The sequence below is a fragment of the Tetranychus urticae genome, chromosome 2 (genome assembly GCF_039701765.1).
Source record: "Tetranychus urticae isolate SD_2017Ah chromosome 2, NJAU_TeUrti_SD_1.0, whole genome shotgun sequence".
Lineage (NCBI taxonomy): Eukaryota > Metazoa > Arthropoda > Arachnida > Trombidiformes > Tetranychidae > Tetranychus > Tetranychus urticae.
The window spans coordinates 4,706,810-4,731,305 of NC_142959.1; the positions used below are offsets into that span (position 1 = coordinate 4,706,810).

The following is a 24,496-nucleotide window of genomic DNA, read 5'->3' on the forward strand; positions in this document are numbered from 1 at the left end:
CATCAAGATTTATGAGCAAAGTTAACTACCATAATGAAATAAAAATTTTTACCTTGAAGAGTCTTCAGCTATTTGATAATTTCACTACCGAATGCCATTTTTATTAACTTAATGATGGTTTCAACATAGTGTTTTAGAGTATTGCTTGGTAAATCATTGATCAATTAATCCTGGTCTCATGGTTGGCTATTGCATTATTACCGATTAAAATTTAAGCTGTATTGATATTGTGAGTGAAATTGTTGCATTTTGTCACACAATTCTTGATATATTTTCATTTGCAAAAAAAGTAGTCTTTTTTATAAATAATACAAAATTAGGCAAAAAGATACGTGATTTTTTGTTGCACAAAATAGATCATTTCTTTTATATAGTTATTTACCAAAAAATTATTTCATTTGATTCAACAATGAAGGGTTAAAAAATTTGAAGGAAAGGGAAATGGGAAAATATATATGCGTATGAAAATCAAAAATACAGAGTTAATTTTTTTCTTGATCGAAACATTAGATTAGATCCATGCAATTTCTTGTCTATTGAGACGAAATTTTTGGATGTTTGGGTGTTATGAATGATAAAATTTTCATTCGTTTGAACAATTGAAGTCAATGTAACAGGGTAATGAGAATGCACCAGGAGCCACGATTGCTTGCATAGCCGAATAACTACAAGAGATTCCACCAATTACTCCAACAATAATAATTTTGTAATAATAAATTTTCTCCCAAACAGATACTTTCCTAAAAAATAAAAAGAAAACGAGAATTAAAAAAGGAAAATTGATGTTGATATCAAGAGTGACGATAGTTAGATCGCAGAGATTTTCAGTTTACGTACCGTTCAGGCCAAGATTCGTTTTTCATTGAACACAATTTCATATAAAATAGGGGTGGTAAAATATAAGCAAGCATGGTGACGGATGAACCTCCCATAAGATCAAGTATTTTACCGAATCGAGGAATAGTCTCTCCAATAAAGATGACAAAAATGGTGCTTAATGTACGGACTGTAACCCGTTTCCATCCAAAAGCTAGCATAAAAGATTGAGAATTATTGATAACCCACAGATTTGTGTACAAAAAATTACTCACCATTAGGTATTTTAAGTTTACTTTCGATTTCTTGGACAGCTCCATTGATGACAATAACAAAGGCGAAGAAAAGATGACAAGATAGCAGAAGAATGGCTGCACTTTTCTTAATGCCATCGGGTATTGTAGAAATGATATTGTTTTTAACAGTGTTTCCATAGGTTAAGTATCCCAAGATGGCAGTTGGTAGATACAATGCAAGCAATGCTGAGTTACAGAAAAGTGGATGAAAAATATTTGGATTGATTAATAATGGCTAGATATTTAAACAGATCCAACTTACCTACGAATCCAATTATAACTGACATTGTAAATTTAGATTTATCTTTCATGTCATTTTGGAAAGTTGGAAACGCAGCAGTTCCACCAAAAGAGAAGAGAAAAGTACCAAAAGCTAGGGAAATCGCAGTTAAAGTAGGCTTCGTCACGGGCGCAGAGGTGGTAAGATCTTCATAGTCTTTAGCTACATCGATAAGAATAAGTACAACAGCAACTGAAGTAGTAGCCAAAGCTGCTGCAGCAGCAAACCACATTTCACCAGGACTTCCAAGCCACATGAATGGGCAAAGACACAGACCAATGATTAAAATCCATAACCCGAATGGTAAATGAAAATAGGATTTGCAAAATTGTGAAATTAATTCAGCACAAATCAACAAAATAACGGTCGATGCACCAAACAAACAGATTTGAAGACAAGCTGTAACAACGCCTCTGGCGATGAAAAGTAAAACAAAGAGTTACAGTTAGCAAGTGAACGAAAAAAAAGTAAATGTTTATGTTTAACTGAAAATTGACAATAATTAATATGACGATATTTACCTCATCCAATTACCATAGGCCATTTTACCAATAGCTGGATATGGATATCGACAGTCACCACGGAATTCACTCCATCTTTCTTCGAGAATAAGCCAACATTTGCCGATAAGAATGCCAGATATTCCTGCATCAAAGGCACACATTGCCATCAAAGGTAAACTCCACCAGCCAGCTTGATCAAAAGCGTATGGTAACGCTAAAATACCAGCTCCAGCGTTTTCACCGGCGATAAATAAAATTGTCACAAACATCCCCATCCCATGTTTCTTGGTAATTGATCCTGTTTCACCATCGTCATACTGAAATGTAGAGAAGGCTTTCAATGAATGTCCATTGGTATTAATAACTTTTTTTCCTTTTTCTCCACTCATTTTTTTTTCTTCCGTTAACTAAGAACGCGATTATGTCTTTAATTATCTCTTCTTATTTCTTATTTCACCAGACCAAGACTCGTTTACCTAACAATTTGAAAATGGTTGGGGGAACTTTGGTTATTCCAGTCAACACTTATACACACATTTCACATCTACACCAAAAATTTAAAGCAAAGGAGAGGGTTACATTATAACCCAATCAATTTCTGGATGTAAACTAACCAAAGTAGCTCTACAACTGGAGATAGAGAGCAGAATGAGAAGAGGCAGAAAATAAATGATGATGATGATGATGATAACTATGGTGATTATGTAATAGCAAATCAGATATCTTAACATTCAAGATGTTTGTTTTACCTCTTTCTCCTCTTCCCTTGTCTGCAAGATTACCACAATGCAAGGTTTTTTTTGTCATAAAAAAAACAATTTGAATATTTGATCACCTTGCTTTCATCAATGTTTGCTCACATGGTTAGTTATCACTAATGATTTCGCCGTTGGAAACCTTCGCTGTAGACAATCCTAGACTTTGGCTTATCTGATCAATGAAAAGTAAATATTCAAATATTTCTCTAAGGTTGTGATTAAACCCGCATTTTAACCTTTCTCATGATTTTTCTCGCATCTAGGTAGGTGGTTATAAATTGCATAAGACTAAACAGTTAACTGTTGCTGGCTCACCCTGAAAGCCATGGACTTACAGAGGGAAATCATGGTTAACAAGGCATTCCTTTTGTTACCTGTTTCGTTACGTATAATTGAATTGACTTTGCCAGATAAAAGCTAGCAATTGTAATGTGATGACAAGCGCTGAACCTTATCTGGTGTGATCATCAGCAATCATGCTTGTATAAAATGGGATTAACAACTGTGTAAATGTTTACCACAGCTGATTCAGTGGAAACTGATTCATCTTAACTAGTTGTTCAACATTTCCTAGTCGATAAACGATAAAAAATGGATTACAATTTAAAAGAAACTGATCCAACCATTGAGATGACATTCGATAGCATTGATCAATTGTTTTAGGCCTAGAAGATTGGATTTCTGGTTTCGAGTTTATGATCCATGGTGAAAATGGCCTCTATAACCGACTCCTATTTTAATGGTTACTGTAATTTGATTTGAAAAATAAACACAATCAGCTAAACTCACCAATAGTGGATGCCTTGGATCGGTGATAATCAATTTAGGCGATTCAAGATGAGCCTGAGATGAGACCTGAACCACATGGAATGGACTAAATTTAATGTTGATAATCTGATTGCAGTTGATTTGTTCAAGTTGACGGTTAAGTTTGTTTCTTTGCCTCAATTTTTCAAAAAAACAGCAACAAATGACGATCATTAAGTTGTCTATCAAAATTGCCAACCATCTATGCTAATCTTATTTTTATTTCATTTCTATTTCTAATCAGGGTGGATTGATTCTTAAGGAGCAATATAATTTCACATTTTGATGTCAATAATTAAACTGTATTAATAGCGATTCATAATAACTGGTGGATTAACATCTTGTATTGAATTTTTAGGTGTTGGGTTGCAACCGATATCTACAATATCACCTGATTAAAGCATTACTTCAGTGAATGGTTATCCGATATTCAATTATGCATTCAATCACCTAATTTCACAATCAAATCCCATAATCATAATCAAATTGTTAATCAACTCATTGTATAATCAGATAAAGATCTGAAAAATATTTTACCAAATATGCTATTTGTATGCCATCTTTACATTATTGTATCCAACATTGAACCAGAAATTTTTTTGGTAATTTTCCGCTCAAAGCGACGATCATTTGTCCCACATATTTTAATTAATCATCATTGACATCTAACAATGATTAGCCATTTAATTACAACAATAAATGGGTTCTCGCCTAACCCAGAAAATCGAATGGAATTGAACCCAAAAAATTGACTTGAAGCAGCAAAAGCAAAGACACAAAATGCTTCTTATTTTCACCTAAAATTAATTTCCAATTTTAATGATTTATATTGAAAAATGAATCAAATCCAAATTGTTGCTCGTATGAACTCAGTACAAGATGAATGTATTTTTCATTTCACTTAATCATGCCTTAAACCTTTATTCAATCTCAATTGATGAACCTTTAGTGTCCACTCAAGAGGTGCTAATTGACTGTCAAGTGGAAACCCATTGAAGCTCACCGGGAAACCTTATCAAGTAACAATTAAATTAATAGTCTGATATGATGATAAGCTGAATCAATGCCGACAAGAATTGATCTTTAATAATGTTTTTAAAATCAAATTAGATAAATTATAATCAAATTGAACTATTTCATTGTTTCCCAATCACATTTAAAAGAGAAACTCAATTTTCTAGACTTTAAACTTGTAGCCTTAATTGGGTGAAATTAAGTGAAAAATCATTGTTAAGTTCATCTGCTCTAAGAAACCCATGATGAGGATAATCAGATCAATCCTGATTGTAGCTGATAATGAATCCTGTTGCAAGTAATTAGATGAGCTAAGACATAATAGGTAAAATGTTGTTAATCAAATGATAAAACAAAACAAAAAATGTAATCGTCAGTAAAACCTGTTGATCTAATAAATCACGAGTTAATATTCCAACTGATTAATTGTTCAAGATGTTATTAACCCGTCCTTTAATGTATCACCGTAAACCTAAAATCAAATTGACAACCAGAAAAGCAATTCTGGTTTTCAAGTTGAATCCTAATTCAAGTCTTTGATTAACCATCAGTTTATGATTTAGAGATTTAAATTTGATTCACAATCAACCTTTGAAACCTAATTGTTGAATAAATGTAAAATGTTTACTCACACTTTGGCTGAGATTGACTCTTGATTCAGTTGCAACTGATGTAAGTCCTTTTGTCCGTTTACTTGACATTTTACCTGCTAAATTGTCAATCAGTCTGGTTGGTCAACTAATTAGGATGAGTAGATGATTAAAAGATGATCATTTAGATGTGAAACAAAATCAATGGAAACAATCTTAGATGAAGAGTTGAAACAAAGTCTATTTTCACTAGACAAGTCTACATGAGATTGTTGTTTTGTTGTTGATATTTTTTGCTATCCTCTCTTCACAGTTGCTTTTTCTGGTTCAGTAAATGAATAACTAATAAAATTAACTCAATTAACTCAATTAACGGTTTAATGGGATATGAATATGAGAAAATATCATTTTTAGGTTTTATTTTTTATCACAAGCACATGAACGTCACACAATTTCAAATGTAATATCATTGGAGGTGGAGAATGAAGATTTGCGATTAACATGATTTAACATGATTTAACATGGTAATCGTTAGGCGACAATTCAATAAGCCAGACAAAACCGACAGAATTGATGCAAAAATATTTCAATTTATTTTTTCAATAACAACATTAAACACATTTGGATCCCTCATTAACCTGAAATTTGGTTTAAACACCAACATCAATACAACGTTAATTTTTGTCAATCTTATCATTGTCATTTGATAGTAAAAATATGTAATATTATCAACAGATTTACTCACTGAACTGTCATGAAAAACGTGAATTTTAGTATCAAAATTCAGTTTACTGGTTTTAAAGGGTATAAAGACAAATATTACTTTCGCGTTCACCTGTTATGTTTAGTTTGTGCATTTGTTATGCAAGTGATTGACTTCATTTTTTCTTCAATTTTAATATCTAATGATTTTTGATCAGTTAAATTACTCAATGATTTTAGATTGATTGAACGCCCATTCGATTCATGTTCATTCACTTCTAGCTGATTATATTTCGATTATTCAGAGATATTATCTTCTGCTCTGTCCAAATGTTCACACTGTTTAGTGCTTCACTGGTTTTAGACTTAAAACAAAAATATACAAAGTAATTTTTTAAGGCCAATCGTCGGTATATCAGTGATAATTTTTGTTTTAATTTAATTTTGTAAGTTCGTTAAAACATGATTTGGTCAAGTAAGTATTTATGTGACTCTTGAAAAGTACAAATGAAATGAAAGAGCTCAATGGTCAGGGAAACTGGTGTTGAGGATAAAATCACAATACAACCCGATGGTCAAGTTTGATTATGTACAATTTACCTTTTGCTGGTGGTTTGCCTGTTATTAGCGATTTAAATTTAAGCTGTAATCCTTTCCTTGATTAGATTAAATCCATGCACTTTCTTGTCTATGGAGAAGAAATTTATGGATGTTGGGTGTTATGAATGAGAAAATTTTCATTCATTTGAACAATTGAAGTCAATGTAACAGGGCGATGTGATTGCACCAGGCTTCACGATATCAGACACAGCGGAATAACTACAAATGATTCCACCAATTACTCCAACAATAATAATTTTGTAATAATAAATTTTCTCCCAAACAGATACTTTCCTAAAAAATAAAAGGAGAACGAAAATTAAACAAGGAAAATTGATGTTGATATCAAGAGTGGGGATAGTTAGATCGCAGAGATTTATAGTTTACGTACCGTTCAGGCCAAGATTCGTTTTTCATTGAACACAATTTCATGTAAAATAGAGGTGGTAAAATATAAGCAAGCATGGTGACAGATGAACCTCCCATAAGATTAAGTATTTTACCGAACCGAGGAATAGTCTCGCCAATAAAGATGACACCAATTGTGCTTAATGTACGGACTATAACACGTTTCCATCCAAAAGCTAACATAAAAGATTGAGAATTCAAATTATTGATTGAATACAGATTTATGTACAGAATGTTACTCACCATTAGGTATATTAAGTTTATTTTCAATTTCTTGGACAGCTCCATTGATGACAATAATAAAGGCGAAGAAGAGATGCCAAGATAGCAGAAGAATGGCTGCACTTTTCTTAATGCCATCGGGTATTGTGGAAATGATATTGTCTTTAACATCTTTTCCATAGGTTAAGTATCCCAAGATGGCAGTTGGTAGATACAATGCAAGCAATGCTGAGTTACAGAAAAAAGGATGAAAAATATTTTGATCAGCTAAATGAATTAATAGTGGTAAGATCAAATTTACCTACGAATCCAATTATAACTGACATTGTAAATTTAGATTTATCTTTCATGTCATTTTGGAAAGTTGGAAACGCAGCAGTTCCACCAAAACAGAAGATAAAAGTACCAAAAGCGAGAGAAATGCCAGTTAAAGTGGGCTTCGTCACGGGCGCAGATGTGGTAAGATCTTCATAGTCTTTAACTACATCGATAAGAATAAGTACAACCGCAACTGAAGTAGTAGCCAAAGCTGCTGCAGCAGCCAACCACATTTCACCAGGACTTCCAAGCCACATGAATGGACATAGAGCCAGTCCAATGATTAAAATCCATAACCCGAATGGTAAATGAAAATAGGTTTGGAAAAATTGGGATATTAATTCAGAACAGAGCAACAAAATAACAGTTGATGCACCAAACAAGGTGATTTGAAGACAAGCTGTAACAACGCCTCTGGCGTTGATAAGTAAAACAAAAAGTCACAGTTAGCAAATGAATGAGAAAATTGATAATAATAAATATTCAGTGATGATATTTACCTCATCCAATTACCATAGGCCATTTTACCAATAGCTGGATAAGGATATCGACAATCTCCACGGAATTCACTCCACCTTTCCTCGAGAATAAGCCAACATTTACCGATAAGGATACCAGATATTCCTGCATCAAAGGCACACATTGCCAGCAAAGGTAAACTCCACCAACCAGCTTGATCAAAAGCGTTTGGTAACGCTAAAATACCAGCTCCAGCGTTTTCACCGGCGATAAATAAAATTGTCACAAACATTCCCATCCCATGTTGCCTGGTAATTGATCCTGTTTCACCATCGTCAGACTGAAATGTAGAGAAGGCTTTCAATGAATGTCCATTGGTAATAATGTTTTTCCCTTTTTCTCCGGTGAATTAAAAAAGCAATTCTGGTTTCAAGTTGAACTCTAATCCATGTCAAGTCTTTGTTTACCCATAAGTTCACGACGAGCAGTTTGTTAGAGATTCAAATTTGATTTAGCTTGCAACTCACAATCAAACTTTGAAACCTAATTGATTAATAACAAAATGTAAAATGTTTACTTACGCTTTGGTTGAGATTGACTGTTGATTCAGTTGTAACTGATGTAAGTCCTCGTCTCCGTTCACTTGACATTTTAGTTGCTGAATAATGAATAACTAATAAAAGTAACTCAATAGACTCAACTAACGGTTCGATGGGATATGAATATGAGAAGTTATGATTTTCATTTTTAGGTTTCCTTTACCACAAGCACATTAACTTTATTTAATTTGAAATTTAATATAATTTGAGGTGGAGAATGACAATCTGTGATTAAAATTATTCAACATGATTTAACATGGTAATCAGCAGGCGACAATTCAATAATCTATACAAAACCGACACAATCGGTGCAAAATATGCGAACTTATTTTCCTGACATTTGGTTGGAGAACCAACATTAACTTGCAAAGTTTATTTGCAACGTTAATTTTTCCAGTCTTACCATTGTTATTTGTTAGTACAAATATGTGATATTACTTTATTGTTGATAATATGTGATATAATCAACTGATTTGCCTGACTCAACTGCCATGGAAAAAGTGAAATTTGATATCAAAATTCAGTTTACTGGTTTTAAAGGGTGTAAAGACAAATATTACATTCGCGTGCATCTTATTAATGTTTAGTTTGTACGTTTTCTTCAATTTTAAAAGTCTAATGATTGTTGATCAGTTGCTCAATGATTTTAGATTGATTGAACGCCCATTCGATTCATGTTCATTCACTTCTAGTTGATTATATTTCGATTATTGAGAGATATTATCTTCTGCTCTGTCCAAATGTTCACACTCTTCAGTGCTTCACTGGTTTTAGACTTTAAGGCCAATTTTCGGTGATAAGGACTGAATATCAGTAATAATTTTGTTTTAATTTAAATTTGTAGATTCGTTAAAGCATGAATTGGTCAAATAAGTCTTTATGTGACTCTTGAAAAGTGCGGATGAGATTGGAAGAGCTTAATCATTTGGGAAACTGGTGACGAGGATCTCAATACAATCCAATGGTCAAGTTTGAATATGTTATTGTATTAATACAATTTATTATGAGTTTATTAAAAATATAAAATCCAGATTTTTATGCTTAAATATTTGATTTAGCAAAGAGTAATGTTAAATTAATGCTATTTTGTCACTTAAAGTTCAATGAGAAAGGTTTGTTTGAATTGAACTGAGCTTAAAAGACAATTGAGATTGATCAAATATTTGATCATTTAAGTCTAGTCAAAAGTGGTAGACAGACAAAAAACACGGCAAATGCATCAACCCTTTCCTTTACCAGGTTTACCTTTGGCCGGTGGTTTGCCCTTTGCTGGAGGTTTACCCTTAGCTGGAGGCTTACCTTTAGCTGGAGGTTTGCCTTTAGCCGGTGGTTTGCCCTTAGCTGGAGGTTTACCCTTGGCTGGAGGTTTAGCTGGCTTCTTTGCTGGTGCTTTTGCTGGTGGCTTCTTGGCCGGTGGTTTCGCTGGTGGTTTTTTTGCTGGAGCTTTGGCCGGTGGCTTAGCTGCCGGTTTAGCTGGGGACTTAGCTGGTGCCTTAGCTGGGGCCTTGGCTGGTGCTTTTGCTGGTGCTTTAGCAGGAGGTTTAGCTGCTGGTTCAGCGGCTTTTGAATCAGCCTCGGATGGTGCTGCAGGGGCTTCTTCACCTGCTGCTGCTTTAGGTGCAACTGGAGCTGGAGCTGAAGCAGAAGCCGGAGCTGGGGCTGGGGCTTGAGCTGGTGGAGCAACTGGATAAGGATAATAAATGGGTTGATAGTATTGAACTGGCCTTGGTCTAGGTCTTGCTCTCGGATAAGGTTGTCCACAAGCCTGGTTAAAGCCACACAGCCAATTGAAGCAGAAACGTTTACTTCGGACTAATGATTGAGTACTAATTTCAAGCGATTCTTGGTTCCACTTTGGGTTTACCGATGTGAACGATTGCAGTGTAACCCAAAAGATTAAGTAAAGTTGAATAAAACTCATGACTAATCAATGATTTACTGAGAGAATTAATTGAATCTACTTTCACAATTTTTATATCGATAAGAAAAACAATGATAGATTCAAGACTCATGTTTAGACCATCTTTTTCACTTTTCATCAAATAAGAAATTAAAAAACTGAGTTATCCAAATTCATTTTAACCCATTAATGTAAAGGATTGGAACTGAAAAAAAAACTTGAAGCTAAATAGTTACAACCTTTAAACAATTGATTTACAATTGTTTCAATCCACAGTTAAACAAACAAGTAAAATATACATCTGCTTGAAAAAGACAAGACAACTTGAAATTGATCTTATAAAACAGTAGAACCCAAATTTTCCTCGAAAAATTATTTTAATGTGTGACAATAATCGAAACTAATTCTAATAAAAAAAAGACAAATTAATTGTATCAATTCAAACAAATCAATGAGATTTATCCATTAGATTTGTTGGTAATTTGCCTTAATATGTAATCTCTTTTTTATCCCATAGATGCCCCTAGTTGAGTATTGCTAAACAGAGACAGTCTTTGACTGTCGAGTTGGTTATGAAACGATTTGAGTTTGATTTTGCTTCATCTTTTTTTTCCTATTACTTTCTGCTTCTTTTGCAGAACTTTGTTCAGTTGTTCATGTAACTGTTACTGGCGAGCATGAGTTTTATTAGTCAAACATTTAAAGTTTTTAAACATCGAACTATAATTGTTGAATCTAATTTGTGTTTGTCAACCTTTCATTCAAACATTACTGTTTGTGTTTCCCTTAAACCTAAACATAGCCTTTCTCTTAGGTCAACACCAACAACCTGATGGATTATCTTTGGTTTTAATATTAATCTGTTAATGATTGACGTTGTAATTGTTGTACTTTGTTAACATGTCAATATCTTGTTTTATTGAACAAATTGTTTCACCCTTGACTAAAGGAAACAAAAAACCGTTAATTTAAAGGCTAATTAAAGGCTAACAAAGTCTTTACACATTATCAAGCAAAATTGAGAAACAAAACCAAAAACCAAATCCAGTGATGATTAGTGACTCGGATAGTGATAATAGTGCATCAACTGATGATTCAGTCAACTTTAATCAATTTAATCCCGAAAAATGGTTACGCTATTCATCATCAGTATCATTATTATACTGTCTAGCGTACACCATTGTGTTTATATTGGGCATTGTGGGTAACAGTGCGGTTGTCGCAGTCGTTTTTAGATCACCTCGGATGAGAACAGTTACAAATTATTTCATTGTTAATCTTGCCCTGGCAGACATACTTGTCTTACTATTTTGCCTTCCTCCAACTTTACTTGGACACCTTTTTATCCGTAAGTAACTTGACCATAACCTAAGCCACCAATATTGAACCTCTGATAGCAAAAAAGACTCTGAAAGTGCTTCCTTTGATAAACTGTTGATACACAGTAACCAGTCATCTATCGATGATTTTGTAAACCTAAAGATGCACCCTTTTCCCATCAAAATTGGTCGATGCCTAGCCTTTGATAAGTTGATATGTGACAACATGTCAACAGTTGTAGAGCAACTAAAGTTTCAAGTTATCTTTTGACATCTTGAAAGTGATTTCTACTCATGTAAATCCATCTCATGTTACTATGTTGAAACACTATTATTACAACTATTATTGGAATCGTCATTTCAATGTTTCCAGTTTCTATGATAATAATCGTAATAGTAATAACGATAATAATAATCATTTCCCTATTGAATGTCCAACAGTTGACAGTAAAGATGACGATGGAAAAAGAAGAAGAAGAAGAAAATAAATCTCGAAATTTTTTTTCTCTCCAAATCTTCAGCCGGAAATGTAAATGTATCATGATATTGTTCAGGGACAAGAATATATTTAAACATGAAAATGGTCAAGAGAAACATTGAAATGCAAAAAGGAAGGACAAAAAAAATATTACATTACTAAACCCATAGAGTATATCATTAATGTCCTCTTGACTGGGTTACTTGGTCTTGACTTTTCTTCCTGCAAATCCTGAATAACAGGGAAGATATGAAATTAGGAGTAAACTTAATGAATAGGTTTACATGGTTTTTAATGTTTATTGATCCAATTGAACACCATTATATCAATGTTCACTGTTTTGTGTTTATTACGCTTCCAATAATACTCGACGTATTTAGTCGATGTATATCATTATCTCAACTAACTGTTATTCAAGTTGCCCTCATCATCATCACAATACCTACGATGTTGATAATTTGCTTGTAATTCTGTTCGTAATTGGACAAATTCATGTGACTTCAACAGAAAAGTTTCAAGCTTGAAATCAGGAAAAAACGAAAAGTGAAAACAGTTTAAATCGCAGTGAAAATCAAGTCCAAAACAAGTTCAAACCTTTGAAAAGCTGAAGTGTCTAAACAATTGATTTACCAGAATTGTTAGCTAATTTGTTTTCAAATCAAACCTCTTTTCATGTAAAGATTAGCCATTGAAAGTTGACGTTAATCTTCAACTACAAAATATAATATTTGTATCTGAAGATGAGAATGAATTCTCAGAGGAAAAGAAAGAAAAAATTTCTCATTTTGATATTAATATTTTGTCTGTGATCAAGGTTTGTCAAGCTGTTGACACACTTTCATGATCAACAATTGATCTAATGAAGGTAAACCACAGATTGAGTTAATTTGTTATAACATCAACTTGTTTACCTTTCAATATAAATACATTATTAAGTCCAAACTCAATATAATCTTGAATAATTGATCTCACCTAACCTTTACAATCAAATGAAACCCTTTACAAGAGTCGAATGATAATTTTGCATAAAACTGATTAACCTGTTGTCGATTCCCTTTCAATATTTACAATCTTGTTATCAAAATGCTCGTAATATAATATGAAAGTTATCAGGAAGAAAAAAGCAGAAAGTAAAATGTTTACAATAATGTTGATAATAAAATAGAAAAGCAGAAAAGTTGTAATATTATTTACTGTATCAAGTTGACAAGTATTTGGCTGGGATAAATGATTTATCAAAAGATATATCAACTCTTTGAAAATGGGCAAAAAATACATAACAAGGTTTACTTTGGTCAGTCCAAGGATTGACCTCATTCTTGATAATAATCATAATAGACTATCATCATGACCAGTCTTCAAGTTCATATCTTATTGTTAGATTACATTATATCTCATGGTAAAACTTAATCCAACTCTAACTCTTGATATCCTTCCCTGTTAGTGTTATTCAGTTTTGAGCATTTTTCATCCAACTCTATCATTCCCAGTAAAGATGAAGAGAATGTTATTTTTGCAACAAAAAAACCTAATTCTGTATTCGAATCATTGATTGCTTACTTTGCAACTTTTACATAATGGTTTAGATTAAAATTGATTGAGATTAATTGCAACCATTGCTGAGTCGAGTTTCGCTTATCATTGTGACAAGTTGAACAAATCTGATGAATTTTGATTCAATAATGAATTGGAAAGCTTTATAATTAGTGGTTTAATGAGCATCTTTAATGGAAGGGAATTGATTCAGAAACTGTATTAATAACATTTCGGGACTGAATAACATTGAATAACTTTGATAAACATTTCAAGTCAACATTTATCATTTTTTGTCTCGAAATGTTATCAGATTTTATCAGATGAATGTTGACTCTTGTTACATTATCTGATTTGGATATTTAGCAGACTGTGTTTTCCGTTCAAAATTGACCTATTTTCTGGTTCCTGTGAATCTAATGACAATTGTGTTTCAACATTTCCCTTTTACCCGATGAACTTACGAACTTTTCAAATGTTTAATTTTTTCTTCTTTTCATCTTTAGCATGGATTTTGGGACTTTTCATGTGTAAAGCCGTTTCTTACTTACAAGGAGTTGCTGTGAGTGCCAGTATCAATACACTTGTGGCAGTTTCAGTTGATAGGTAAGTACCAAGTTTCCGTCTTTTGTCTTTGGAACCAATTTTCACTGTTAATTGGAATCGAGTTTTAACCCAATCTAACCCAACCTAACCTAAGTTAACCTTATTGATAAAGTTTAACAATAAACTTTGACCATTAACTGATTCCCGCTGTTGATGAGGTCAAATGGATACTTAAGTAACCAAAAAAGTGACCAAATTTTGTGCCCATTGTTAACAGTTATAATGAAGGCTGCAAGATAACAGAGTAAACTTGATTTCCAAGCAATTATATCAATATTATTGAACGTATACTTAACCCAGTTTTACGAGTCGATCGCTTCCATTAATACCTTTTTATTTCATGGGAAATGTTTTGGATCATGATTAGCCTGAGATTGACACAGTCTGAGTATCATTTGACACTTTTTTGCCTCAAAAAATAGCCAAATTGAGGAAAACTAAGAATTGATTTTGAAAAAAAAACTCAACAAAAAACAATAACAGGAAGCAACAAAGCAGCGCAAAGATGGTCAACTTATTGCAATTGATTACTTTTGTGTTGACCATTTGGCCAGAAACAACAAAAAATCCCAAAACTATCAGCTAATAACAATCAAGGGAGAAATGAACGCAAAGAGATAAAATTGTTGTAACACAAAAAAAGGATAAATAAATAATAGTGAAGTTCATTTTGATTATTCAATGTTGAGTCATTTAATCTGTGCAAATGTTTGATTGCTGTTTACAGTTGCTGGTTAATTCAATCACTTTACATATTAACAAACAATTTATCAAGTGAACCAGTAAATTGATTAACTTTGTATCATCAATTATCGCTCAGAAAATTGCAACCTTTCATTTAAACGATTAATTTCAATTCAACTTAAAATGTTCATTTGAATAATCAACGATTCAAGTCATTTTTGACTGAATCTTCAACTTTTTTCCTCTTTTCTTATCCAATTCATGAACAGAATTTAAAAGATTGCGAATGTTTCAGCGAAAAATTGATTCAACTCTAACTTTTTACTCGAAATTTCAACTCATTTCTAGTTGATATTCAGTCATGTGATTGAACAATTGAATTGATTAATTTTAATCTGAATTGGAAATGAACCGATAATAGACTTTCCAAGAGATTTACTTGGCATGTTAATTACATTCGTATTCAATATGCTTCATCATTTGGTTCATCAATTCAGTTTGTAATTTTAAGCAGAAAATTTTCAGGTTCGATTTTCACCGAAAAATTGAATTTTGTTCTGGTTCAGCTGAATGGTTTTATTTCCTGAAAATCGAAACAATAAATCATGAGATTCTTTGATTAATTTGTCATTAATTTCTAATCATTTGCTTAAATTGGGTTCCATTTTGTCCAATTTTTCGTAGTTGATGATCAACTTTTCAAATCGATTATTATAATGAAATAAGCTCGATAAACAGTTGAGTTCATTTGTATTCAGTGAGTTAAAGTTTCACTTTAGTAATTGATTCAACTCGAAACAAATATCATAATTGAATTACCTTGAATTACCTTTGCCAAACTTGTTGAACTTCTAGTTGAACTGAATGTTGATGCATTTTGTTCATTAACTTTTGATATCTTGAGCTTTCAAATGTTTAACCATTTCAGTAAAGTGTCAATTTATAACGATTAGCATTCGATTCATGTTTAGATTGAAATTCAGTTAGAGAATTGTTACTTTCTGAACTTTTTTTTGCAGATTTTTTTGTTTTCTTTTTCTCTTGAAAATTTTCAGATGAACAGTTTTGTATTTTTTGCTCCATTTTAACCTTCATTTAAAGATTATTCTGAAATTTGAAACTTAGGAGCAAAGTTGAAGAAAATCTCTTTTTGGTGAGTTTGGCGATTCAATCATTGTACTAATTTAGATTCCCCTGATTATTCAATAAACAGTTTCATCTTTCATCAACTAGAATAGACTTTATTTATGAGTTCTCCTTGAATTGATTAATTGACCTTCATATTGATCAAGGTTTCGATTTGTACTCAATTTATTATCCAGTTTATGATTAAAGTTTCAACCTTTTTGTCTATCACTCACAATCAGACTTGTAATTGAATTTTAATCATGCATGAGATGACCAGGGTTCAGATGAATCGATAAATTATGCATTCGAATAACAATAAAATTCAAATTTAGTCTTGAAATTATCTATTCAGATCAAGTTCCAATCGCCAATTTCCGTGCAATTATTCAACGAACTTAAATACAATTTACTTTTGAAGACAAGTGAATCCACAAGAAAATTCAAGTTCGGTTCTGATAAAGTTATAAGAAAATTCGATTTTTAGCTTAGAATTCTTTTTGCAAATTTTCTTCTTGAAAATGACAAAATTATCAGAAGAAATAAATTCGTAAATTTCATTGTTCAGTTCTTGAGATTTTTCACTTTTCCAAAAGTTCCAAAACTTTATCGAACCGTTAATGAATATTTCTTCTTGCAAACCTTTGAGGTTCGAAATTGAAGGTTGATTCATTATCTGAACAATTTGGCCAATAATTTGAAACTCACTCAACCCATTCAATAAATGACTTGAAATTAAATTTCAGTCAATCGATTTTAAAGCAATTTTTCATTAAAATTTGTTTTTTTTCTGTGAAAAGAAAATAATTTCAAAGCTTAATGATTGAGTCAAACTTTTCATAGACATTAATGAACTTTACTTTGTTATCAAATAATATGAAGGAATGTTGAAATTGATGAACAAGTACAATTGAAAGGTTAACCTGAACCTTGACTTACTTTTCAAAAGGCGTCTTCAGTTGCAATAAAGTGAACTTAAAAAAGTCGCAAGTGTTTGATTAAACCCTCGAAACCTTTTGCTCGACGAAATGAAATTTGATTGATAAACTTGGTTCTGTTAATTAAACAGTTTGAGCTTTAAATTGATGTGAAAATCAGGTCTGAAAGTCTTACTTCAACATTTATTATTGCCTGCAATGCAAATGTTTACCAGCCTTAAGAGTAAAGACGAGAAAAAAATACTTTAGTTTACAGTCGAGAGTAACAAGTAATAATCAACTAATTCACTGGATAACTTGAATTAATTTATTTTCGGATAAACAAAAATGTCTCTAATCTCATTTTTGTGCCATTTCAGTCTCGATTATTTTTATCACTTTGGCCGCTTGTTTCCCAATTAATAGCTATTTAACCGCCTACAGTTGAGTTTTGTTTATCACTGATTATCATATGGATGAAGATGAGAAGAGGCAAAAAATAAAACATAATTCTCGGTGGAAATTGATTCAGAATCTCATCTTTTCGTTGAACATCTTTTCATTTTCTCATCGACTTGTTTATGACTATTTTCATCTCGACAATCAAAACTGATTTGTTTATGGTCAATATTGATTTCATGATTATGGGTTTAAACTCGTTTCTTTCGTTTTCATGTCGCCTTTCAACTGGCAGTGAAAAATCGTTTGAAATTGTGAGAGTACACGTACGATACTAGAGTACTAGACGTGTACATGACGTAATCATTGCGTCCTCATGGCAACCCTTCTAGAAGCTTCTGTTGTAACCTTATCACATGTATATATAAGAGAGTGTGCTTTACACCTATGGATACACTTACTTACTGTACTTCCGTCTCATCATCTTACCCTTATTGTTAACCCCTTTGTATATATAATTATTACCCAATAAACCTAACCTTTGGCTAAACCATATCCACTCTCTCATGGTAGCAGAGCGTGGTTAGCCAGTCTCTACCTTAAAGTAATTTTGCCATTGTGTTTTTAAGTAGTTAAGTACTGTGTTACTATTAAGTGTTAAACATGGCAAACAGTTCCTTACTTCAAGTCGATAAGCTCAGCGATTCAAATTATGAAACGTGGAAGATCCAGATGCAAAGTGTACTGATCCATAACGACTTATGGGAAGTTGTCACTGGTACTAAGGATGCTGAGGACAAACAATGGGACCGTAAGGACGCTAAGGCTAAGGCAGAGATTACTCTAAGTGTTAAACCATCAAATTATCGTCTATTCAAGAACGCGAAGACTGCTGCAGATGTATGGACCGCGTTAGGTGAAGCGTACGAGAAGAAAGGGCCTTCACAGTTGGTAACAACGTTCAAGAAATTGATTAAGATGAGTTACCAGACTGAACAAAGTATGTCAAGTTATCTGGAAGAATTCTTCTCTACGGTGGATACGTTGACTAATTTGGGTCTTACGTTGGACGATAAATTTATCTCAGTGATGTTGTTGGTTAGTCTGGGTGATAGTTACGAGATGTTTGTAGTTGCCATCACAAGTCATAATGAAGTACCGTTGCCTTCAGTACTTAAGTCTAAGATTTTGGAAGAGGAGTTAAGAAGGACAAATGGCAATACTGTTACTACAAATACGGCGTTTGGTATTAAGTACTCGCAACAAGCGAAACGTAAAGGACTGAGAATCAAGTGTTACAACTGCAACAAGTTTGGTCATATTGCAGCTAAGTGTGGTAACGTACGTAGAGAGCGTACTGTTATTGACAGAGGTCAAAGCGTCTCAAACTCACAGACGATACTATCTCTTGGATCTAGTACTAAAGATCACCATCTTTGGGTGTTGGACAGTGGAGCAACGGCTCATGTATGCTGTGAGAGAAGCTATTTCAAGAATTTAAGTATTAACAGAAGTGTTATCTCAGTCGCAGACGGAAGATCAATTCCAACGATTGGAAGTGGTGACATTGAAATGATGATCGGTGGTCGATCAATGTTAATTAAGAACGTACTTTATGCTGAAGAAGTAGATTGTAATTACTTATCAGTAGGTCAACTCACATCGAGAGGAAGTAGAGTTGTATTTAAACCAAGAGTTGCGTACGTGTTAAGTAGTAAAGGACAAAAGGTCATCGAGTTTAAATTGGAGGATAAACTATACGTTTATAAACACGTGTATGTGACTAAATTAGCAGCCATCAAGTCCAGTACGTCCAATGAAATGATGTTGATCCATAGGAGGTTTGGACACGTCAACTTTGATACTATTAAGGACATGATTATGAGAAAGTCAGTTTATGGACTTAGACCTGAGCGGGTACGTGACGCTCGTTGTGAATGTTGCTTAAGGAACAAGATAAGTCAGTTACCATACACGAGTTCAACCACCAAGACGCATCGAGTACTGGAATTAATACATTCGGATGTCTGTGGACCGATGCGAGTCGAGTCGTTTGGTGGAGCAAAGTACTTGATTACATTTATTGATGATTATTCACGTGCTGTTAAAGTTTACTTTATGAAGTGTAAAAGTGAAGCTCTGAATTGTTTTAAAGACTACCAACGTACTATGGAACGCTCAACGGATGAAAAGATTATGAAGTTCCGTACTGATAATGGAAAGGAGTACGTAAATGGAGCGTTTGATCAATACTTAAAGGATCAAGGTATCAAACATGAATTGTCAGTAGAGTATACGCCTCAACAAAACGGTGTTGCAGAAAGAGCAAACCGTACTTTAGTGGAAATGGCTAGATCAATGTTAAATGACACAGGTTTGGACGAGCGATTATGGGCTGAAGCGATATCTACAGCCGCGTACTTACGTAACAGAATCGCGTCTAAGGCTATTGATGGGATGACTCCGTTTGAGAAGTTCTATGGTGAGAAACCAAACGTACGCCATCTAAGAGTCTTTGGTTGTCCAGCAATTAAATTGATCAAGAAGCCAGGTTTAAGTAAATTTGATGAACGTGGTGTTAAGCTAATCATGGTTGGTTACTGTTCAGAATCAAAAGCGTACAGGCTGTTTGATCCAAGTACGAGCCGAGTAGTGAAAGCTCGAGACGTGAGATTTATGGAAAATCTTCAGTCACCAACATCAGCAGAGATGAAAATTGAATTTATAACCACGTCAGATACTCCGTACGTTGAAAGAGTGACTGAATCACAGATTGAGGAGGCGTCTTCAGAGGAAGAACAAGTTGATTCAGATAGAGAAAATAACGTCCAAGATGAAAGTACTCAAAGTGAAACTAGACGTAGTTACAAAAAGAGATACAGAGACCTTCCACCGAGAGAGACAAGAGATAGGTCTTGTAAACGTACTACTGAAAATCGTGTTGGCAAATTGAAGGTGAGCAAATGTGAGGAAAATGTTCCTTCTACATTTGAGGAGGCGATAAGCTCTCCTGATGCCAAACACTGGTGGCAAGCAATGAGGAACGAGTACGGATCATTGATGAAGAACAAGACGTGGACGTTAGTACCAGACTCAAGTACGAAACGTGTTGTAGGATGTCGATGGGTTTATTCGATGAAGTACAAGCCAAATGGAGAAATAGACAGATACAAGGCTAGGCTAGTTGCTCAAGGTTTTAAGCAACGTTACGGAAGTGATTACACTGAGACTTTTGCTCCAGTAGTTAATCCAGTCAGCCTGAGAACCTTATTTGCTCTATGTGTTGAAAATGGCTACCTCCTACACCAAATGGATGTCAGTACAGCGTACTTGAATGGTGATTTAGAAGAGACAATTTTCATGCAACAACCAGAAGGATTTGAGAAGCCTGGTGATTACGTATGCCACTTAAACAAGTCAATTTACGGGCTCAAACAGAGCGGGCGACAGTGGTACGTGAAGTTAAACTCAACATTAATTGATGATGGCTTCGAGTGCATGAAAAGTGACCAATGTGTTTATAAGAAGAATGGAGTAATCATAGTTGTGTACGTAGATGATTTACTCATAGCTGCTGCAGACTTGGATGAATTGAACAAAGTCAAAAGAAGATTATCCGAGCATTTTGAAATGGTTGATAAAGGCAGCGTACGGAACATTCTTGGTTTAGAGGTTGAACGAACAAGTACGTGCATCAAAGTCAGTCAACGTACTGCAATCGAGAAGTTAATCGAGACACATGGATTGAAGGATTGTAAAACTGTCTCGACACCAATGGAAGTAAACCTGAAGTTCAACCCAGAATCAGCAAAAGTAGACCAAGAAACGTATAGAAGTTTGATTGGATCTTTACATCACATATCAACTTACACAAGACCTGATATTACGTACGCTACTAACAAGTTATCTCAGTACAACCAAGATCCGAGAACAGATCATTTGGTAGCAGCTAAAAGAATCTTAAGGTACTTAAAAGGAACAGTATCGAAGAAGTTGGTTTACACGAGAAGTCGTAAGCAAATGAACGTTTATGCTGACGCAGATTGGGCGTCCGATAATATTAATAGAAAGAGTACAAGTGGTTACGTACTGATGCTAGCAGGAGCTGCCATCGCCTGGAAGTCGTCACGTCAATCAGTAACGGCGCAAAGTTCAGCGGAAGCTGAATACATAGCATTAGCAGCAGCAACAAATGAAACGCTAGGCATCAAGCAATTACTAGAAGGATTAGGTCAGGAAGAGTACGTGAAGCAACCAGTACAAGTATTTAGCGACAGTACTAGCGCTATTGCTATTGGAAAGAATCCAGTAACAAACTCACGTACTAAACACATCGATATCAAATGGCATGTAGTAAGAGAACGGATCGATGAAGGCCTAATAAAGGTTGATTACGTACGATCAGAGGACAATGTTGCAGACGTACTCACAAAGAGTCTTGCTAGAGTGAAGCATGAAGGATTCAGTGAAAAGTTAGGACTTCATGATTAAGCGGGCGTGTGAGAGTACACGTACGATACTAGAGTACTAGACGTGTACATGACGTAATCATTGCGTCCTCATGGCAACCCTTCTAGAAGCTTCTGTTGTAACCTTATCACATGTATATATAAGAGAGTGTGCTTTACACCTATGGATACACTTACTTACTGTACTTCCGTCTCATCATCTTACCCTTATTGTTAACCCCTTTGTATATATAATTATTACCCAATAAACCTAACCTTTGGCTAAACCATATCCACTCTCTCAGAAATAACATTGAATGTTCATCTTTTATTATTATTTAGACAGTAAAGGTAAAGATAATGTTGTTTTTAAACAATTTGGTGAATAGAAAGTAATTATTTTTTCTGACAATTTCAACAATTAATCTTGAAATTTGTTGACAATTTGGTTAAACAGTTGATTTCCTTGGTTTTCAAAACAAAATGTCTCTGACTTGACTCTTGATAGACTTGATTATTAATGAAAAACCAAAGCACTTTCATCATCGTCTTGACCCAATTTTCAAGTATTTTCAAGTTTCCACAAATTAGTTGAATGTATTTTTAATCAAAGCCATTTTTAATGCCAATAAGTATTGTAATCAAGATTGTTATTTTAATATATTAAACTGAATAATTGACACGATTGAAGTATTTTTGGATTGGTACAAGTTTCCTGTGTTCATTTATTATTAGCACTATTTACGATGATTAAAGTTTCATTTTAGTTCAATTTTTGATCAAATTTAGTTGATCATTTCATCAGCTTCAATGCCTTTAATAAATGAATTAACCATTTAAATGTTTCTAAACAGCAGAAAACTTCTTGTTCGTTTGAATATTTTATCGTTAAATGCAATTATTTTGCTATTAATAGCCATTTATTGTTAAACTCAAAATAAATTGGGTTTAAACTCGATTCAAATATCTTTTTTCAGTTACTTCTTGATCTTAAAATTTAATCATTTTTTCTTTTCTTTCCAGGTTTTTGGCAATTTGTTATCCGTTAAAGTGTCAAATGTCACGTAAATGTGCTCGACGAATGATAATCATAATTTGGCTTTTCTCACTGGCAATTGCCTTTCCCTGGGCTCTTTACTTTACCCTGCATCCAATCCCCGAGACTCATTCAGAAATGATGCTTTGCATTGAAAGTTGGCCTGACGAGTTATCGGAACGCTTATACTTTTTAACGGCAAACCTTTTACTTTGCTATTTAATACCATTAACCGTGATTACCTGTTGTTACATTGCCATTTGGTTAAAAGTTTGGAGGCGTCATATTCCAGGTGAAAAGGGCATTAAAACAGGTAAAAATTTAAACACCCAAATGGACCTGGTAATGCAAAGGTCAAAGTTAAAGGTGGCCAAAATGATGATTGTGGTTGTTGTAATATTTGTCATCTCGTGGCTTCCCTTGTACATAATATTTGCCCGTCTCAAGTTGGGTGGTGTGATTGAAGAAAATTCAATCGAAGAGAAAATATTCATGACTATGACTCCTATAGCTCAGTGGTTGGGCGCCTCAAATAGTTGTATAAATCCAATTCTGTACGCTTTCTTTCACAAAAAGTATCGCAAAGGGTTTGCAGCGATTGTCAAGTCGCGTAAATGTTGTGGAGCTGTTCGCTATGAAAGTTCAATATCAACATATTACAATAGGAATACAACTCAGCGTTCAACCCGTTACACTGCTCGAGTAGACACCCAATGTGAGTACATCAATTCAATCGCCACCATGAGATAATGACGGCATCCAGTCAACTAGTCAAACATTCACCAAAGAGAATAAAATTGGAGAAGCCAAAAAAGAAGAATCAAGAGCTCTTTTCATACAGTTTTCATGAATTTCCTGAGTTTCAGTGTTGAACAGTAAAAAAACAATGCAATTCCCAGCAGAATTTTCAAGAAGCGAATTGATTGTACACTAAAAGTGCCAAAGATTGAACAAGGTTTTCTTTTGTTAATTTATTACCAAATCAATCCCTAAAGATATTTTATAACTGTTAATCAACCTGTAATTGTGATCATTATTTTTGACCAGAAAACTCAAAGTTAACTGAAAATCCCTCCTAAACTCCTACAGTTTAAAGGATCCCAAAAGCAGAACCAAAAAAGAGCATAAATGATGAATATATCTCAAAGTCAAAGTTATTATTGTACATTTAAAATGTTAACGATTGAATCAAAGATGGCCACAGTCTTGAGTAATGATTACGCTTGTACTTTAATTGTAAATCCAGGCGATTTAATCATATCCAAATGTGTTGATAAATCATAATCATAACACTTTTAATTGTGAATCAACATAAAACATTGTTTCAAACCCAATATTAACAACGAGAAAAGCAAAATATCAAAACTTTCAATTGTAAAATTGTATAAAGAATGCAAATTTAAGCAAAACCGACAATTGATTTTATTTGAGAAACCATTTTGTTTGTTTCTTCGATTCTCCATCCAAATGTAATAAACTGAACTCTTCATTTTCATCCATTTTTCATTAATCAACAGATGATACCGATCATGAACTTCAACTGTTATTTGATAAGCAAACCCCAAAAAACTGAATCAATGTTTTGCTTCCTTTTGTAACCAGAAAGATTGAGAAAGATTGTAATTGTAAAAATGAAAAGTTAATTAAACTCATCATTTTGATATTGAAACAAATAAAAT

General features: G+C 33.6%; 4 protein-coding genes and 1 long non-coding RNA gene across 6 annotated transcripts; 2 read left to right on the plus strand and 3 right to left on the minus strand.

Annotated features, from left to right (window-relative positions):
- Positions 1 to 225: 225 nt before the first annotated feature.
- Positions 226 to 5,443, minus strand: LOC107366529 (uncharacterized). 2 transcript variants are annotated; one of them, XM_025161726.2, is made up of 7 exons: positions 5,107 to 5,443; positions 3,443 to 3,508; positions 1,914 to 2,212; positions 1,375 to 1,805; positions 1,092 to 1,298; positions 838 to 1,030; positions 226 to 740 (listed from the first exon to the last, which is right to left on the minus strand). In XM_025161726.2, the coding sequence occupies exons 1-7, from the start codon at positions 5,173 to 5,175 to the stop codon at positions 584 to 586; spliced, it is 1,422 nt and encodes a 473-aa protein (XP_025017494.2). In that variant the 5' UTR covers positions 5,176 to 5,443; the 3' UTR covers positions 226 to 583. The 2 variants fall into 2 exon arrangements, with proteins under 2 accessions (XP_025017494.2, XP_089124444.1); XM_089268318.1 differs by lacking the exon at positions 3,443 to 3,508.
- LOC112539309 (uncharacterized) lies at positions 2,356 to 4,189 on the plus strand. Its single transcript, XR_016199201.1, has 3 exons — positions 2,356 to 2,839; positions 2,917 to 3,582; positions 3,705 to 4,189. It is a non-coding gene; the product is annotated as an uncharacterized LOC112539309 (long non-coding RNA).
- A 736-nt stretch (positions 5,444 to 6,179) lies between the features above and the next one.
- On the minus strand, positions 6,180 to 8,530 carry LOC112538484 (uncharacterized). The gene is made up of 6 exons (XM_025161727.2): positions 8,355 to 8,530; positions 7,815 to 8,113; positions 7,298 to 7,728; positions 7,018 to 7,224; positions 6,758 to 6,950; positions 6,180 to 6,660 (listed from the first exon to the last, which is right to left on the minus strand). The coding sequence occupies exons 1-6, from the start codon at positions 8,421 to 8,423 to the stop codon at positions 6,504 to 6,506; spliced, it is 1,356 nt and encodes a 451-aa protein (XP_025017495.1). The 5' UTR covers positions 8,424 to 8,530; the 3' UTR covers positions 6,180 to 6,503.
- A 656-nt stretch (positions 8,531 to 9,186) lies between these two features.
- Positions 9,187 to 10,713, minus strand: LOC107366347 (uncharacterized). Its single transcript, XM_015933928.3, has one exon. The coding sequence runs from the start codon at positions 10,291 to 10,293 to the stop codon at positions 9,592 to 9,594; it is 702 nt and encodes a 233-aa protein (XP_015789414.2). The 5' UTR covers positions 10,294 to 10,713; the 3' UTR covers positions 9,187 to 9,591.
- A 107-nt stretch (positions 10,714 to 10,820) lies between these two features.
- LOC107366360 (neuropeptide SIFamide receptor-like) lies at positions 10,821 to 24,495 on the plus strand. The gene is made up of 3 exons (XM_015933944.3): positions 10,821 to 11,620; positions 14,109 to 14,208; positions 22,805 to 24,495. Exons 1-3 carry the CDS (start codon positions 11,323 to 11,325, stop codon positions 23,565 to 23,567), a joined length of 1,161 nt encoding a protein of 386 aa, XP_015789430.1. The 5' UTR covers positions 10,821 to 11,322; the 3' UTR covers positions 23,568 to 24,495.
- Position 24,496: the final 1 nt, after the last annotated feature.

Coding starts and splice junctions, on each gene's coding strand:
- LOC112538484 (XM_025161727.2), bottom strand. CDS start 8,423: ATGTCAAGTGAACGGAGACGAGGACTTACATCAGTTACAACTGAATCA. Junction 6,951..7,017: donor TAAACTTAATATACCTAATG/GTGAGTAACATT, acceptor CTTTTATGTTAG/CTTTTGGATGGAAACGTGTT. Junction 6,661..6,757: donor AACGAATCTTGGCCTGAACG/GTACGTAAACTA, acceptor TTTATTTTTTAG/GAAAGTATCTGTTTGGGAGA.
- LOC107366529 (XM_025161726.2), bottom strand. CDS start 5,175: ATGTCAAGTAAACGGACAAAAGGACTTACATCAGTTGCAACTGAATCA. Junction 1,806..1,913: donor GCCTATGGTAATTGGATGAG/GTAAATATCGTC, acceptor TTTCATCGCCAG/AGGCGTTGTTACAGCTTGTC. Junction 1,299..1,374: donor AGTTATAATTGGATTCGTAG/GTAAGTTGGATC, acceptor TCTGTAACTCAG/CATTGCTTGCATTGTATCTA.
- LOC107366347 (XM_015933928.3), bottom strand. CDS start 10,293: ATGAGTTTTATTCAACTTTACTTAATCTTTTGGGTTACACTGCAATCG.
- LOC107366360 (XM_015933944.3), top strand. CDS start 11,323: ATGATTAGTGACTCGGATAGTGATAATAGTGCATCAACTGATGATTCA. Junction 11,621..14,108: donor ACTTGGACACCTTTTTATCC/GTAAGTAACTTG, acceptor TTTCATCTTTAG/CATGGATTTTGGGACTTTTC. Junction 14,209..22,804: donor GTGGCAGTTTCAGTTGATAG/GTAAGTACCAAG, acceptor TTTTCTTTCCAG/GTTTTTGGCAATTTGTTATC.